The following is a 12,954-nucleotide window of genomic DNA, read 5'->3' on the forward strand; positions in this document are numbered from 1 at the left end:
TCCCTTCTCCACTAGTAATCTACCATTTTTATCTTTCACTCCCCAACTAACTTCTTTGGCACCCTGTCTAACTCTCTTTACCTCACTTTAGAACATTTTCTTACATTCCCTCCACTTTACACTCAAATTCCTTCCAAATTCCTCATTCACTCTCTTCTTACTCTCTCCTACTAATCTTTTCACCTCTCTCTTCCTTTGTACATATAGCTCTCTCTCCTGTCTCTCAATTTCTTCCACACCCCTGTTTCTCATCCACTCACTATATACTTTCTTCTTTTGTGCCACAACCTCTCTCTTCATTCCACCATGCTGTTCCCTGCACTCCCTTTCGCCTTCTCTTCACCCCACCTCTCATGGTGCCAGATTTCTTCTGTGAATATCTTGCACATACCTTCCATGTCCCCCATCTGCTCCAATCCATGTTTACCCAATCGCTCCTCCACTTCCCAAGTGAAGTACCAGTTAATACTAAATACCACTTAGGTACCAAATACCTAAGAAAAAATATAGCCATTATCAGAAGAAAGCAATTAAATATTTTATCCTATTTATCTGAATTTAATATACTGTACTGTAATGTTATTTTTTTATTATTACCGGTATTAATTTAATTTAATGGATGGTTGCTTCTGTCTTTACCACTTATACCATTCAACAATGACCATAATTCAGTTCTACTAAACTGGCACCTTCATCCCTTCAATACCGTACTAAAAGCCTTAAATGACAAGACTCACTTTTCAAGGTGTGCTATGGTAGTGAGCAATCCCTGTCTACTCCGGACAAGGTAGGCAACATAAGGTGATCTGCTACGGTAGTCATCTGTTAAGCTTCTGACCAGTTGCTCTCTTCCCTGTAATGGATTTATTTTCTGCATTATTTAAACTTGTATGCATGATCTTTTGTCCACATACTGAATTTATCACAGCCACTTTTTTTTTTGAGAAACTGCTGAAAGAGAGAGGATATACAGCAGACCCTCATTATTCGATGGATTGGTATGCAATAAATCACTTATACGAAGATGAAAATGTTAGGACCTTTTTTCGATGTAGTAAAACAGATTCTCACTTACATGATGAAGAAAATCTCGTACAACCCCTCACTTGTTGATACACGATCATTACTTTAGGTTATTTTAGTGCCCTCCTGGATGTGTAAGATTTCATGTTTGTTCCAAGATGGCATTTGTACTCATCGTTATCGAGTGTGTTAGTGTCAGTGATTGAACAATGGTGTGACATCAGAGTTAATGAACTTCATGCTGCATGCAAAGTACAGTGATGTGAAATAACTATCAGTTTAGGTGAGTTGAAAACTTGTTTTTAACCTTATTTTTGGAAGTAAGCAGAGAGTGATGTGCAGTGGGGTGAAATCATAGCCAGTTCAAGTGAGCTGGAAACTTGTATTTAGACTTTTAGGTGGCTGATCCTTATCCAAAAACATACACCACTAAACATAAATAACTCAATATACAATAAGTCATTATGCAACAAACTTTTTCAAAAGCACCCTCGCTGTAAAACATGGGTATACTGTACACAGAAAGGCTAACTTACATGATACCATATCTCTCTCTTTCTCTCTCTCTTCTACAGTGAGGAATGATACTATACACATTCTGACTACCTGTTATTATACCATGTATCTCTCTCTTCTACCATAATGCCAGAAAATCAACATCCACTCCATTACCTGAGCATCAAAGAGGTGGACGCAGCGGAGGGTCTCATGAAGCTGAGCTACTAAGGAACGGTCATGGAGATTGGTCGCTTCAGCAAGTTGACACCTCAGCCATGTCAACACATCACCCTCTAGGCTGTTGCCACTGTAAGACATTTACCAGTAATATTCTGTACATGAACCTGTATATTTATTGTACAACAGTTGAGTTCATTAAAGTAATTAACCAAATGTTAGCTGCTTTACAAGAACTGAAGAAAATGTGATTGACATTCTAATGTTAAGTAAAAAGATGGGCCCTTAACAAGTACCGGTACATTTACCGTTGAACAGAAGTCTAAATATTAACACCTCACCTATGTGCGAGGAAGCCAAGAAAGTCTAAACATCCTCTGTTTAGCTGGATACTTCAAGTCCACCCAGTGCCTACCCTAAAATATGTTAATAAATGGGAAATGAGGTAGTACAGTCCTACCTCAAACTGAATACCACACAATGTACACTGAATCTGTCAACATTACATAAATACATTTTCAAAGGCAGTGTTTCATTCTTCAATGGGTCAGCTTTTTTTACATGATGGCTACTTTCCAAGCTGTAACATCTCCTGCAGCACTCTGGTTGAGTCTTGTTCATGAAGAGGTCCTCCCTTCCACAGTCAGGCCTATACAGTGCTTCAACCAGTCGCCCTCGTGTGTTTTCTCCACACGTTTACCATCTCAGCTGAGCTGTATGCATCATCTCACTAACACTCACTATCCCAAGTGCCATTTTAAATCTGCATATATTGTTTCCTTCCTCTGTGCGGCATTACACAACCAGATCACCAGTTTCATTTCAGTGCACTCAAACTTGTCCACATTTCTTTGGTTTACAGCCTTTGCTTCACTGTCACAGAACATTACACTTGAAACTTCTTATATGTACAGAAAGTTCACTGTCAGCTGAAACAATGGCTCTTTAAACTTGTTCTTAAGATCTTTAGTTCTCACAACTCAGCCTACTTGTGTACTGCCCTCCATGTTAATTATATCCTCTAAGTATCACATCTCATCAATACACTCAAAAGCTACATCCCTCCCCTCTGGTAACATTCCCAAGTCCTGGCTAAAGGACACAAAACCACTCTTGCATATGGCACTCTCATAAATGGTTATATCTTTACAATCATATCTTTTACAACACATCTCTTAAGTATCTAATCTTTACAAACAAAACAATACAGACAACCAATCTCTTTCTTGCATTTGACACAAACACATTGGCCATTCTCCAACAACAAGCCTATCCATCCAACTCAACATTAACCTTCATCTTTTCCCAGTTTACTCTCAAACCCCTCCACTTTCTAAATTTCTCCACAACTCCTTTGCTGCTGTCAGTCTGAACCAAACTATCTGAGTACATTTTTTTTTTTTTTTAACAGAACATAGGAACAAAAGCAAATGAATAAAAAAATAATCCATACACCAGATTACTGGTGCCCTCCATTCATTAAAAAATCTGTAACTGTTGGACTTGAACTGCTGTAGGTTGAAGTTTGGGGGGAAACAACTCCAGGGAAGCAAGTTCCAGAGAGATGCAGTTTGGGGAATAAAAGAATTCTGATAGACAGAAGTTCTACAATAAGGCCATGTGACATTCTAGTTATGAGCACTACCAGATGCCTGGGACAGTACGACAGAAGGCACAGAGAGGTGGTACAATGGATGCAACTTCATCTGAGCATTTGCCATAAAAGTATCTGTAAAATAATGCAAGGGAGGCAACATTCCTTCTTACTTGTAAGGGAAGTAGTTTACTTGTAATAGCAGGGTTAATAATAATTCCAGCAGCTTTGTTCTGAATTTTGTCTAGTTGTTTTGGTGCAACCTCTCCATATCCATTCCATATGGGTGAGCAATATTCTAGCTGAAAGCACACATGACTCTTATAAAATATAGCTACAGTAACTACTCGTTAGTGAAGAAGTTATGGACTCTGAACAATAATCCAAGTTTCTTTGATGCGGTTTTAGCAAGTGATCTGACATGAAATGTCCAGCTGAGGGAACTGTTGAGTGAAACACTGAAAATTTCAATATTTCTGGAGATGGGAATAATAGTAGCACTGAGGGTAATATACGAATCTGGCAATATCTGTCTATTAGTAAATTGTATATACAGTATTTGGTTTTACCAGCATTAAATGAGACAAGGTTATTTTGTCCCCATTCAGTGATCTTAGATAAGTCTTGATTTACGGAGACGGCTGCACTGAGTTGAGAGTCAGAGATATTAAACTTTGTGAATGGGTGTCTGAGTGTGAATGAACTTTGAAGTGTTCAGTCATCTGCATATGAATGGATGGGATTCTGGGTGACAGATAGAGATTATTAATATGAACTAGGAATAGGGTTGGTGCCTGAAATGATCCTTGTGATACGCCGATGTTAACTGAGTGGAAATTAGAATATACATCATCTACTTTTATTTTTCTGTCGCTGAGATATGAGGAAAGCAGAGGAACAAAAGACGTTAGTCCATAGCAAGAGAGTTTGAATAGCAAGGAATGGTGCCACACACTGTTGAAAGCTTTAGAAATATCAAGGGCTACTACATGAGTTTCTCCATGTTGGTCAATTGACTAATGGATGGTATGAGTCAGGAGACTGAGCATATCAACGGTGGATCTTTCATGGCAAAAACCATCCTGTCTATCACTAATTACGTTGTTGGATTCAAGGTGTTTAACTATGTGCTTATTAATTACAATTTCAAATACTTAACCAAAGAGAAGATGGGATGGCCATTGGTCTGTAATCAGAGGGGTCAGAGGAACTTCCTTTCTTTGGAACTGGATGGATATTGGCTTCTTTCCATGAATCAGGGAATGAAGAAGTACATATGCATGGTCTGAATTATTGGGCTAGAACAAAGGCAAGTTCTGGGGAGCACTTTTTATAACAACTGGAGGAATTCCATCTGGGCATGGAGCTTTGTTGTTTGGTAAACTGTCTAGGATGGATTTTACGTATTTAGTCTGTATTTTAAGTGGAACAATTGCAGAAGAGTCAAGTTCTATACTCAGTTTTTTTTTATCGAGGCAAAGATGCACTTGACAGGTTGGTGATGATTGGCTGAATGCAACATTACTTCATAATTGTTTTACTCGTTACATTATCAATTGACAACATATACCTGTATCTGAGGGGGAAATTTGGGTTAGTAAATGATATTCAAACATGTTGCATTCAGCCAATCATCATCAACCTATCAAGTGAATTTTTGCCTCAATAAAAAACACTGAGTATCTGGTTGACATCCTCTAAGGTAGAATTTCTGGCAAATGTACTGGCAAGGATATTCGCTTTACCACGCGGGTCATTTGTAATGTTACCGTCTGAAGATATTAGTGGGGGAATGGGTGATGACTTGTTAAAGTTATTACTGAAAGAATTGAGAGTTGATGAATACTCTATTGTCATTATGATTGTTAATTAGTTTTGATGCTTGGTTTTGAAGAAAGTTTGATTTAGTGAGATTTTTTGCTGCTTTTGCATGGTTTCTAGCAATTTTAAATTGACAGAGTGATTCAAATGTTTCTGATTCTAAGTAAGAGTTACATGCTATATGTATATACTGTACATATTCAACTCCCATGACAACCCATATCTGAAACTTCATAACATTACTTCAAGCTCCAAGAAAAACAAGGGAGTTCAAGACAGATACCTGATGCATATCTGCCTTTAATGTTATCTTTTCAATCTCTACACCATCAATTCTTACATGTTCTTGAACCACCATACTCATTTATTAACGTACGTGCCTGCCACTCTACCAATCTCAATTTTCTCAACGTCAATTGTACAACTTCAGAGGGCACCACATCATATCCCAAACCCACAAAATTCTCCACAGTTATATGATCACAAAATACTAGATATTACTAAACACTCACTCTGCTCCGGCAGGGGATCCAAACTCTGGCAATGATGGAGACATGGAGAAATCTGCAATGCTTAACACAAGGCGCAACTTTCTCTTCGCATCAGCAAAGGCATAACTCAGCTCTACATTGTTGGGGTCGATGTACAGGCGCTCATCTTCTTCAGTCTTCGGCATTTCACTGATTTGGCTGCCAAGTCACACATACACATAAGACATTAATTTATGCATTAATAATATACGAGTATATATATATATATATAGTATCTATCTATCTATCTATTGCCAGGTCCCCTAATCCCGTACGGGGTGGCCATTTGACTTTGAGTTATTTGTTTTACGGGGAGGGGCACTAACCCTCCACCAATCCACTTGTTGACACGTAGGGAGCACGTATGGGTTGGTTATATAATATACATATATAAATATATACAATACCATCACGTCCAACACGGTAATACTGTCATGCACGGGTCCCGTGTTGGACCAAAAACATGTTCGACAAACAACAGAGCTCATGGGGAAAAATGAATTATGTCAGCAACCCTAGGAAAAGTCACCCTACATACCTACCATATACCTATACATATATTGGTACTACTGTAATTATAATAAATGGTACTGTGCTACGAATGATAACTAACCTTTTAGGCTCGCCTCCATAAGCCTTCACTGCCGCCAGAATCTTGTCTTGGTTTTTTATTATGGTCCTCATGCTGGCTTCAATCACGTTGTAGGCCTTGGCGATGTCCACATTCCTCTCCTCTTTCTTCTTCCTCTTGATGATTTCTAGCTTGGTGGCCTGAGGGAGGTGCTGCCGCTTCTTTGGGTTCTCAGAAGGCTTCCTAGGCATCGTAAGCAGGGTAAAATGCAGTAGCAAGGGCAGAAAATGCAGTAAGAAAAAAGCACCGTCCAATGTGAATTATGCTACTGAGTGGCGCTGTGACAGGAGAAATTTAAACAAAACCACGTGAGAGCAGAAGCGTTTTTAATTGGGCGACATCATGATCACGTCACGATAGCAGGCTGGGGAGGCTACTTGATTGGAAGTTTTGATTGGCTGTCAGCGTCAAGGGAACGTCCAGTACGACCGTGTTGGACCAGGGATGATCGTGCTGGAGGCGAACTCTGCGGATTTTGCCTACTTCTTGGAGTTTCGTCTGTGTTATGCTAACGCACCTGTGTTACAGTAATTAAACTGTATTAAATCATACTAATTTTTTGCTATCTGTGCTGGACGCAAATCGTGCTGGACAAATGCGTGTTGGACGTGAGGGTACTGTGTATATATATACAGTCGGCGCAATGGAAGTCTGGACCCTCTAATTCGCACCATATATTTGGTAGGGTCCAAGAAATATTGTAGGAAAATTTGGTGGATTTTTTTCTGGTGGCTTCTAGCAACTTTATAGGCTTACCACCAAATGCTGAGATTATGAGCTCAGTGCCTGCCTGACTTTGGATGGGAAAGCACGTCAAATTTTCTTGTCCTGCCTGGCACTTGTTAATTTCAAAGCTCTCGTTTTCACACCCTCCTCTGCCTTAGTGAATCATTGGAGATGGGTCCCAAGCCATTAACTGATGTAGAAAAAGCCCGAATTTTAACTATGAGAGAGGAAAATATAAAAATTAAGGATATTTGTATTTGAAATGGGTGAGGAAAATCTACCGTTATGGCACTCCTCGCTCCTGCCCGCCACCTGCCAAAAAACACAATTCCCCAACATAAAGACAGGCTAGGACCTAAAAGGAAGACATCACCAACTACAGACAGGTTATTGAAGCAAGCTGTGATAAAAGATCCATGTTTGACTGCTAGACAGCTGAAAGATATGTTCCCAGAATTGCTGAAAGATGTGTCTGAAAGAACCATACAGCATCGACTTCAGAAAGACTTCAAGATCCCCAGCCGTACTGCTGCACTGAAGCCTCTCCTTAATTTTTACATTTTCCTCTCTCATAGTTAAAATTCGGGCTTTTCCTACATCAGTTAGTGGCTTCGGACCCAACTCCAATGATTCACTAAGGCAGAGGAGGGTGTGAAAACGAGAGCTTTGAAATTAACAAGGGCCAGGCAGGACAAGAAAATCTGACGTGCTCTCCCACCCAAAGTCAGGCAGGCACTGAGCTAATAATCTCACAGCATGTGGTGGTAAGCCTGTAAAGTTGCTAGAAGCCACCAGAAAAAAATCCACTGACTACAGGAATTTTCCTACAATATTTCTTGGACCCTACCAAATATATGGTGCGAATTAGAGGGTCCAGACTTCCATTGTGCCGGCTGTATATATATATATATATATATATATATATATATATATATATATACTGAATATACATGCTGTAAGAGATGCTAACCTAAGCCTAACACCTGTAAATCACTCACTAAAACCGACAAAAAAAATTTGAAAATCATCAAATATATGTCTGGAAAAAATAAAGCTTAGTAAACTGTACCCCAAAATGACAATGTTCACCCTAACTTAAACACACAATTTGTCTTAAATATTATCAAAATTGGTAAAAAAAAAAAAATCAAAACCCATCGTTAAACCGAGGTCTGCCCATCGTTAGGTGGGGTATGGTGGTATTTTTACCCCCATCGTTAAGGGGTATCGTATATCAAGATATTGTATACCTGTACGTACACACACACACACACACACACACATATATATATATATATATATATATATATGAAGCCTTTGTGGTACAGTGGTAAGTGTGTGTTTTCGTACACTGAAGAATGAAGGTTCATGCCCCACCAGGGTAATAAACTTTGGGAGTGTTCTTCTGGCCACATACTACTTTGGCGGACACAAGGGGTGCTGTGGTTGAACCAGTGTCGCATACAATAAAATATGCTTGCACCCAGTTGGCTCGCGCGGGGCGAATACACTTGGTTCACAGACTACACACACATCCAAAGCCACTCCAACACTACCATTAAACATACATGCACTTCTCACCATACATAAAATCTCTACCAGACAGCCTAAGCCACTAGGTAGAGATACATTGGCTGTATTGTCCCCACTTCGGTCGGGATAGGCCGGTCCTGCAGTGGATATCCAAACGGCTAATGAGATGAGATATGATATATATACAGTATACAGTATTTATATACAGTAACTACTCGTTTTTGCAGCTTGGATGTTCCGCCAAAACCTCACGAATGGTGAAACATCAAATTGTGAAGTTAAGAATCAATGGGAAAAATAAAGGAGCATTCCGGTGGGACATGTACCTACCCTATCAGAAAGTACTATAACACCAAACAGGCCCTACCCAAAATTAAATGAAGAGTGTTTGGTAGTGCTAAAACAGCATAACACAATAAACATGTGCTTGAGAAGACATTTCAAACTGTTATAAAGAGCTGCAACACCAAAAATCCTTACCAGAAATAAAGTGAAGACTGGCTTGAGTGCCAAGTGAAGGTATGTTAAGAGTGGGTGGACTAGTTCCCGATGTCACTAACCAAGGAAAAGTTGCCACTTTTCACCAGATTATTTAATTTTCGACATCAAAGTAGGTCAATTAAACCCTGGTCATTTTATGTGCCCTCTTTGTCACTAAAAGGAAGGAAGAAATTATAACAACATTATTTTACTCACTGATACATGGAAGAGAGGCTGTAATATAGTCAAATAGAATAAAAAATTGGTGGGCTGAGTCTACCATCTCTGTACTCGGTCACTTATTATTCTTTCCTTCCTTAAATATCGATAAGCTTTATTTTACATCCATTTCAGGTATTTGTCCATCAAAGCAAAAATAAATAGTGTTACGAGAAACATGTAATGATTCTTTGTTAAAAAATAGTAGCACGACACAGCTGAAGATCATACGTTACAATCACAAACAATAACAAACTTGCATGTGTCTACTGCCCAGTTGGACCTGCTGTGTATTCACGACACGGCTGAAGATCGTATATTACGATCATAAACAACAACAAACCCACGTGTGTCTACTGTCCCACTGGACCTGCTGTATAAAGATCATGGAAAACTATTGCACAGAAAAATGGACAGTGCCTAGACTGAGCATCGGTATGCATCATCTGCTGAGTGTCAGCTGCTAGCTGGGAGCATTGAATTGTGGGGATATTAGCGAATTGTCAGACAACTCGGAAACTTTTTTTCTTGTGCAAAAAACGAGGCGTCGAAGTAAAATGCGTCCACACACGAGGACTTACTGTATGTAAATTTTGTATATATGTATATATATATATATATATATATATATATACAGTATATATATATATATATATATATATATATACAGTAGGCGCGAATGAAAGTGTCACCACCACTTTCATTCGCGCAATTTCACAACCCCCGCAAGTTCACATGATACCCAGCTGATCGTACGTCTGGCAACAGTGTCCGGACAATGACAACCCACAACTCAGGCAAGACCAGCTCAGTGCCCTCCTTGCCTCTGTAAGGGTTATACGTACATGCATGAGAGGGCCGAGTTGGACCACGTTTCAGCCTGCATTGCTGGCCTTTCCTGCCCGCCCACATACCCACTATGCCTGCCGAGCCTAATTTGACACCTGCACAGATATCAGTGGTGTGTGCACTTCATAAGGAGGACAAAACAACGAAGGAGTTCGCTCAAAACGTTGGGATATCAGTTAGGACTGCCCAACGTTGGGTGAAGAAAATCAGGGAGGGTGTTGCTAGCTAGCAACCCTCGCACAAGCCACGGCCTGGGAAGAAGCGAAAAGTGTCTGATCGTACCCTGCATGTTTTGAAGCGGGAGCTGGAGGCCAATCCCACCCTTACCGCCCGTGAACTGAAGGTTCGGAATCCCAGATTCTTATCAGGAGTGGCCATACGAACTATTCAGGATAATGTACACAAGAGACTGGGTTTCAGGCGTTGCTGCGTGCTGCCTAAACTGAGGGTAACTAAGCTCCATCGTCATAACAGGGTTAAATTTGCTCTGAAACACAAAGGTTGGACTCTTAACCAGTGGAGAAAAGTATTGTGGAGTGATGAGTCAACCATTTTTGTAACTGACAACCAGTGCAAGTATGTGTATAGGCCGGGGCAGTGATCCTCTGGACCCAAGGTACATGTGGCACATCATCAAGCACCCTGACTCTGTGATGGTTTGGGGAACATTTTCTTACCATGGGATGGGAGAACTTGTGTTCTTGCCTAAGAATACGCAAATGAACCAAGCAAATTATTTGGAGCTGCTGTGTGATAAGCTACCAGGGTGCATGAGAAAGTGTAAGGCCAATATTTTCATGCAGGATGGTGCGCCATGTCATAGTACTAAGTCAGTTGTGCAGTGGTTGAATAATTGCTTAGTGCCTTATTTTAATCCGTGGCCTGGAAATAGCCCAGATCTCAATCCTATTGAGAACATTTGGTCCAAAATTAAGAGTGAACTGCGTGACTGTGACACATTGTCCGTGCCCAAGCTTCAGGACGCCATTAGGAAGATTTGGAACAATATTGACCCAAGATTCATCCATAGAGTTGTGGACTCGATGCCGAGGAGACTACTTAAGGTTCACAAGAGCCGAGGCTACCCAATAAAGTACTAAAAAATAGGAGAGTATTCACTTTTTTATTGTTTCCTCATACTTTTGTATTTACAGGCATGACGCAACAGGTGGAGGCGGGGCAGTGACATTTTCATTCGCGCATACTGTATATGCAGTATACAGTAATCCCTCCACTATCCGACGTAACAGAGCCAAAGGCATGTCTGGATAGTGGACCCATCCAGATAGTGGGCCCCTGCCTCCTGGACTGGTACTTATGGACCCTAACCCAGCCTAACATTGAAAGCCACCTAAATAGCTCCCTACCGGACATGAATAGCACCTATTTAAACCTATTTAAGACCCTATTCACACCAATAATGGACATAAAGCATGATATAAATGAAAAGGGACCAAAGAATGAGGATTTAGAAGTGACTGTACCTCAGCCAGGGTACTTACAGCACATTTGTGGCCGCCTTTTGCAAGGTTTTGGCAGTGGTGAAAATGTTCTTGAAGCATGTACAGTAATCCAGTGTTGTGCTGGACTTACAGTAATTCTTTGCACTGTAAGTTATAACTGTTTAACACTACACATTGTTAATTGCATCAGGCCAGTTTCAACCGCCAGGTTTGCACTCCACAGTTAATCCTTTGCACTCTAAATTCTAATTTCTTAATACTGCACATCACTGTAAATTCCCGTGTGGTCTAGTGGCGAGGTATTGCAGTTTATTCACTGTTTATTCACAAAAAAATGAGCACGTGTGGCTTCCATTACGATATGCTACCACTCGTGATCGAAGTTAGGCAATAACTGTTTGGGTGTTGGTGAGGGGGAAACAGAGTTGCCAGACTGCAATGGCCACATTACCAAAGTCCTCAGTTTCATTACAAAATCTAACTCTTCATTACCAAATTCATAAAGCTAACATTTATTCTTCACTAATTATATATACAAGTGGAAATACATGTAATCACTCTTATAATTAACAGTATGATGATTATTTTCATGCTATGTACGTTAGCAGATTAATCAGAGAAAGCAAACAATCCACCATCTCCATCCTGTGTATCCTCATACATGTGAAAAATCCGTTTGGTAATGCATTACTCTGATTCATTACCAAACAAATATTTCATGACCAAATTGGCCCACATTTACCAAATTGCAACCCTGATGGAGGGGGAGGGGGCAGGAAGGAAGGGGTGAGGGTCCGTGGTGTAACAGCTGTTCGGCGCCACGCAGCAATTTCAAATTATGGGTGGGAAAAAACTTGGATTTTGGGGGGATTTTTTTTCTTTTTTGGCCATTTTTGGGTTCCAAAGGTCCAGGCCCACAATATCTGGTAAGTGGGGATGTCCGGAAAGTGGGCGTCCGGTAAGTACAGGGATTACTGTGGATATATATATATACGGTATATATATATATATATATATATATATATATATATATATATATATATACGGTATATATATATATATATATATATATATATATATATATATATATATATATATATATATACACACAGAGTAGGCTCGCACAGTGCGTGAGAGATTGGGCAGTCCATGACCTCGCGCACTGGGAATTTGCGTACCGGGAATACATAATCTTATGGGAATAATTACATATGGGCGGTACCCCCTCATACCAGGACATTTTTTGGCCCTTAGAGACATAATAAAGGTTATATTTTTCAGACATTGTACTAAAGCTATAACTACAATAACAAAAATATGGGTAGTCACCTTAACAACAGTAGATAACAGGCCTGATGACCTTAAATAACAGGGGTTCTGAGGCGCGGCAACACTTACAGCGCCGCACTC

General features: G+C 40.0%; 1 protein-coding gene across 1 annotated transcript in view; it reads right to left on the reverse strand.

Annotated features, from left to right (window-relative positions):
* The window catches only part of Gapvd1 (GTPase activating protein and VPS9 domains 1), a 160,471-nt gene that overhangs the window by 37,284 nt on the left and 110,233 nt on the right, over window positions 1-12,954 (reverse strand). Inside the window, exons 14-16 of the mRNA XM_080272171.1 lie at window positions 5,626-5,802; window positions 1,696-1,828; window positions 738-853 (exon numbers count right to left, since the gene is read on the reverse strand). Of these exons, the coding sequence (XP_080128297.1) occupies window positions 738-853; window positions 1,696-1,828; window positions 5,626-5,802 (426 nt within the window). The remainder of the gene's footprint in view (window positions 1-737; window positions 854-1,695; window positions 1,829-5,625; window positions 5,803-12,954) is intronic.

This window comes from Coenobita brevimanus, chromosome 50 (genome assembly GCF_032717465.1).
Source record: "Coenobita brevimanus isolate Jiangsu-jjx chromosome 50, ASM3271746v2, whole genome shotgun sequence".
NCBI lineage: Eukaryota > Metazoa > Arthropoda > Malacostraca > Decapoda > Coenobitidae > Coenobita > Coenobita brevimanus.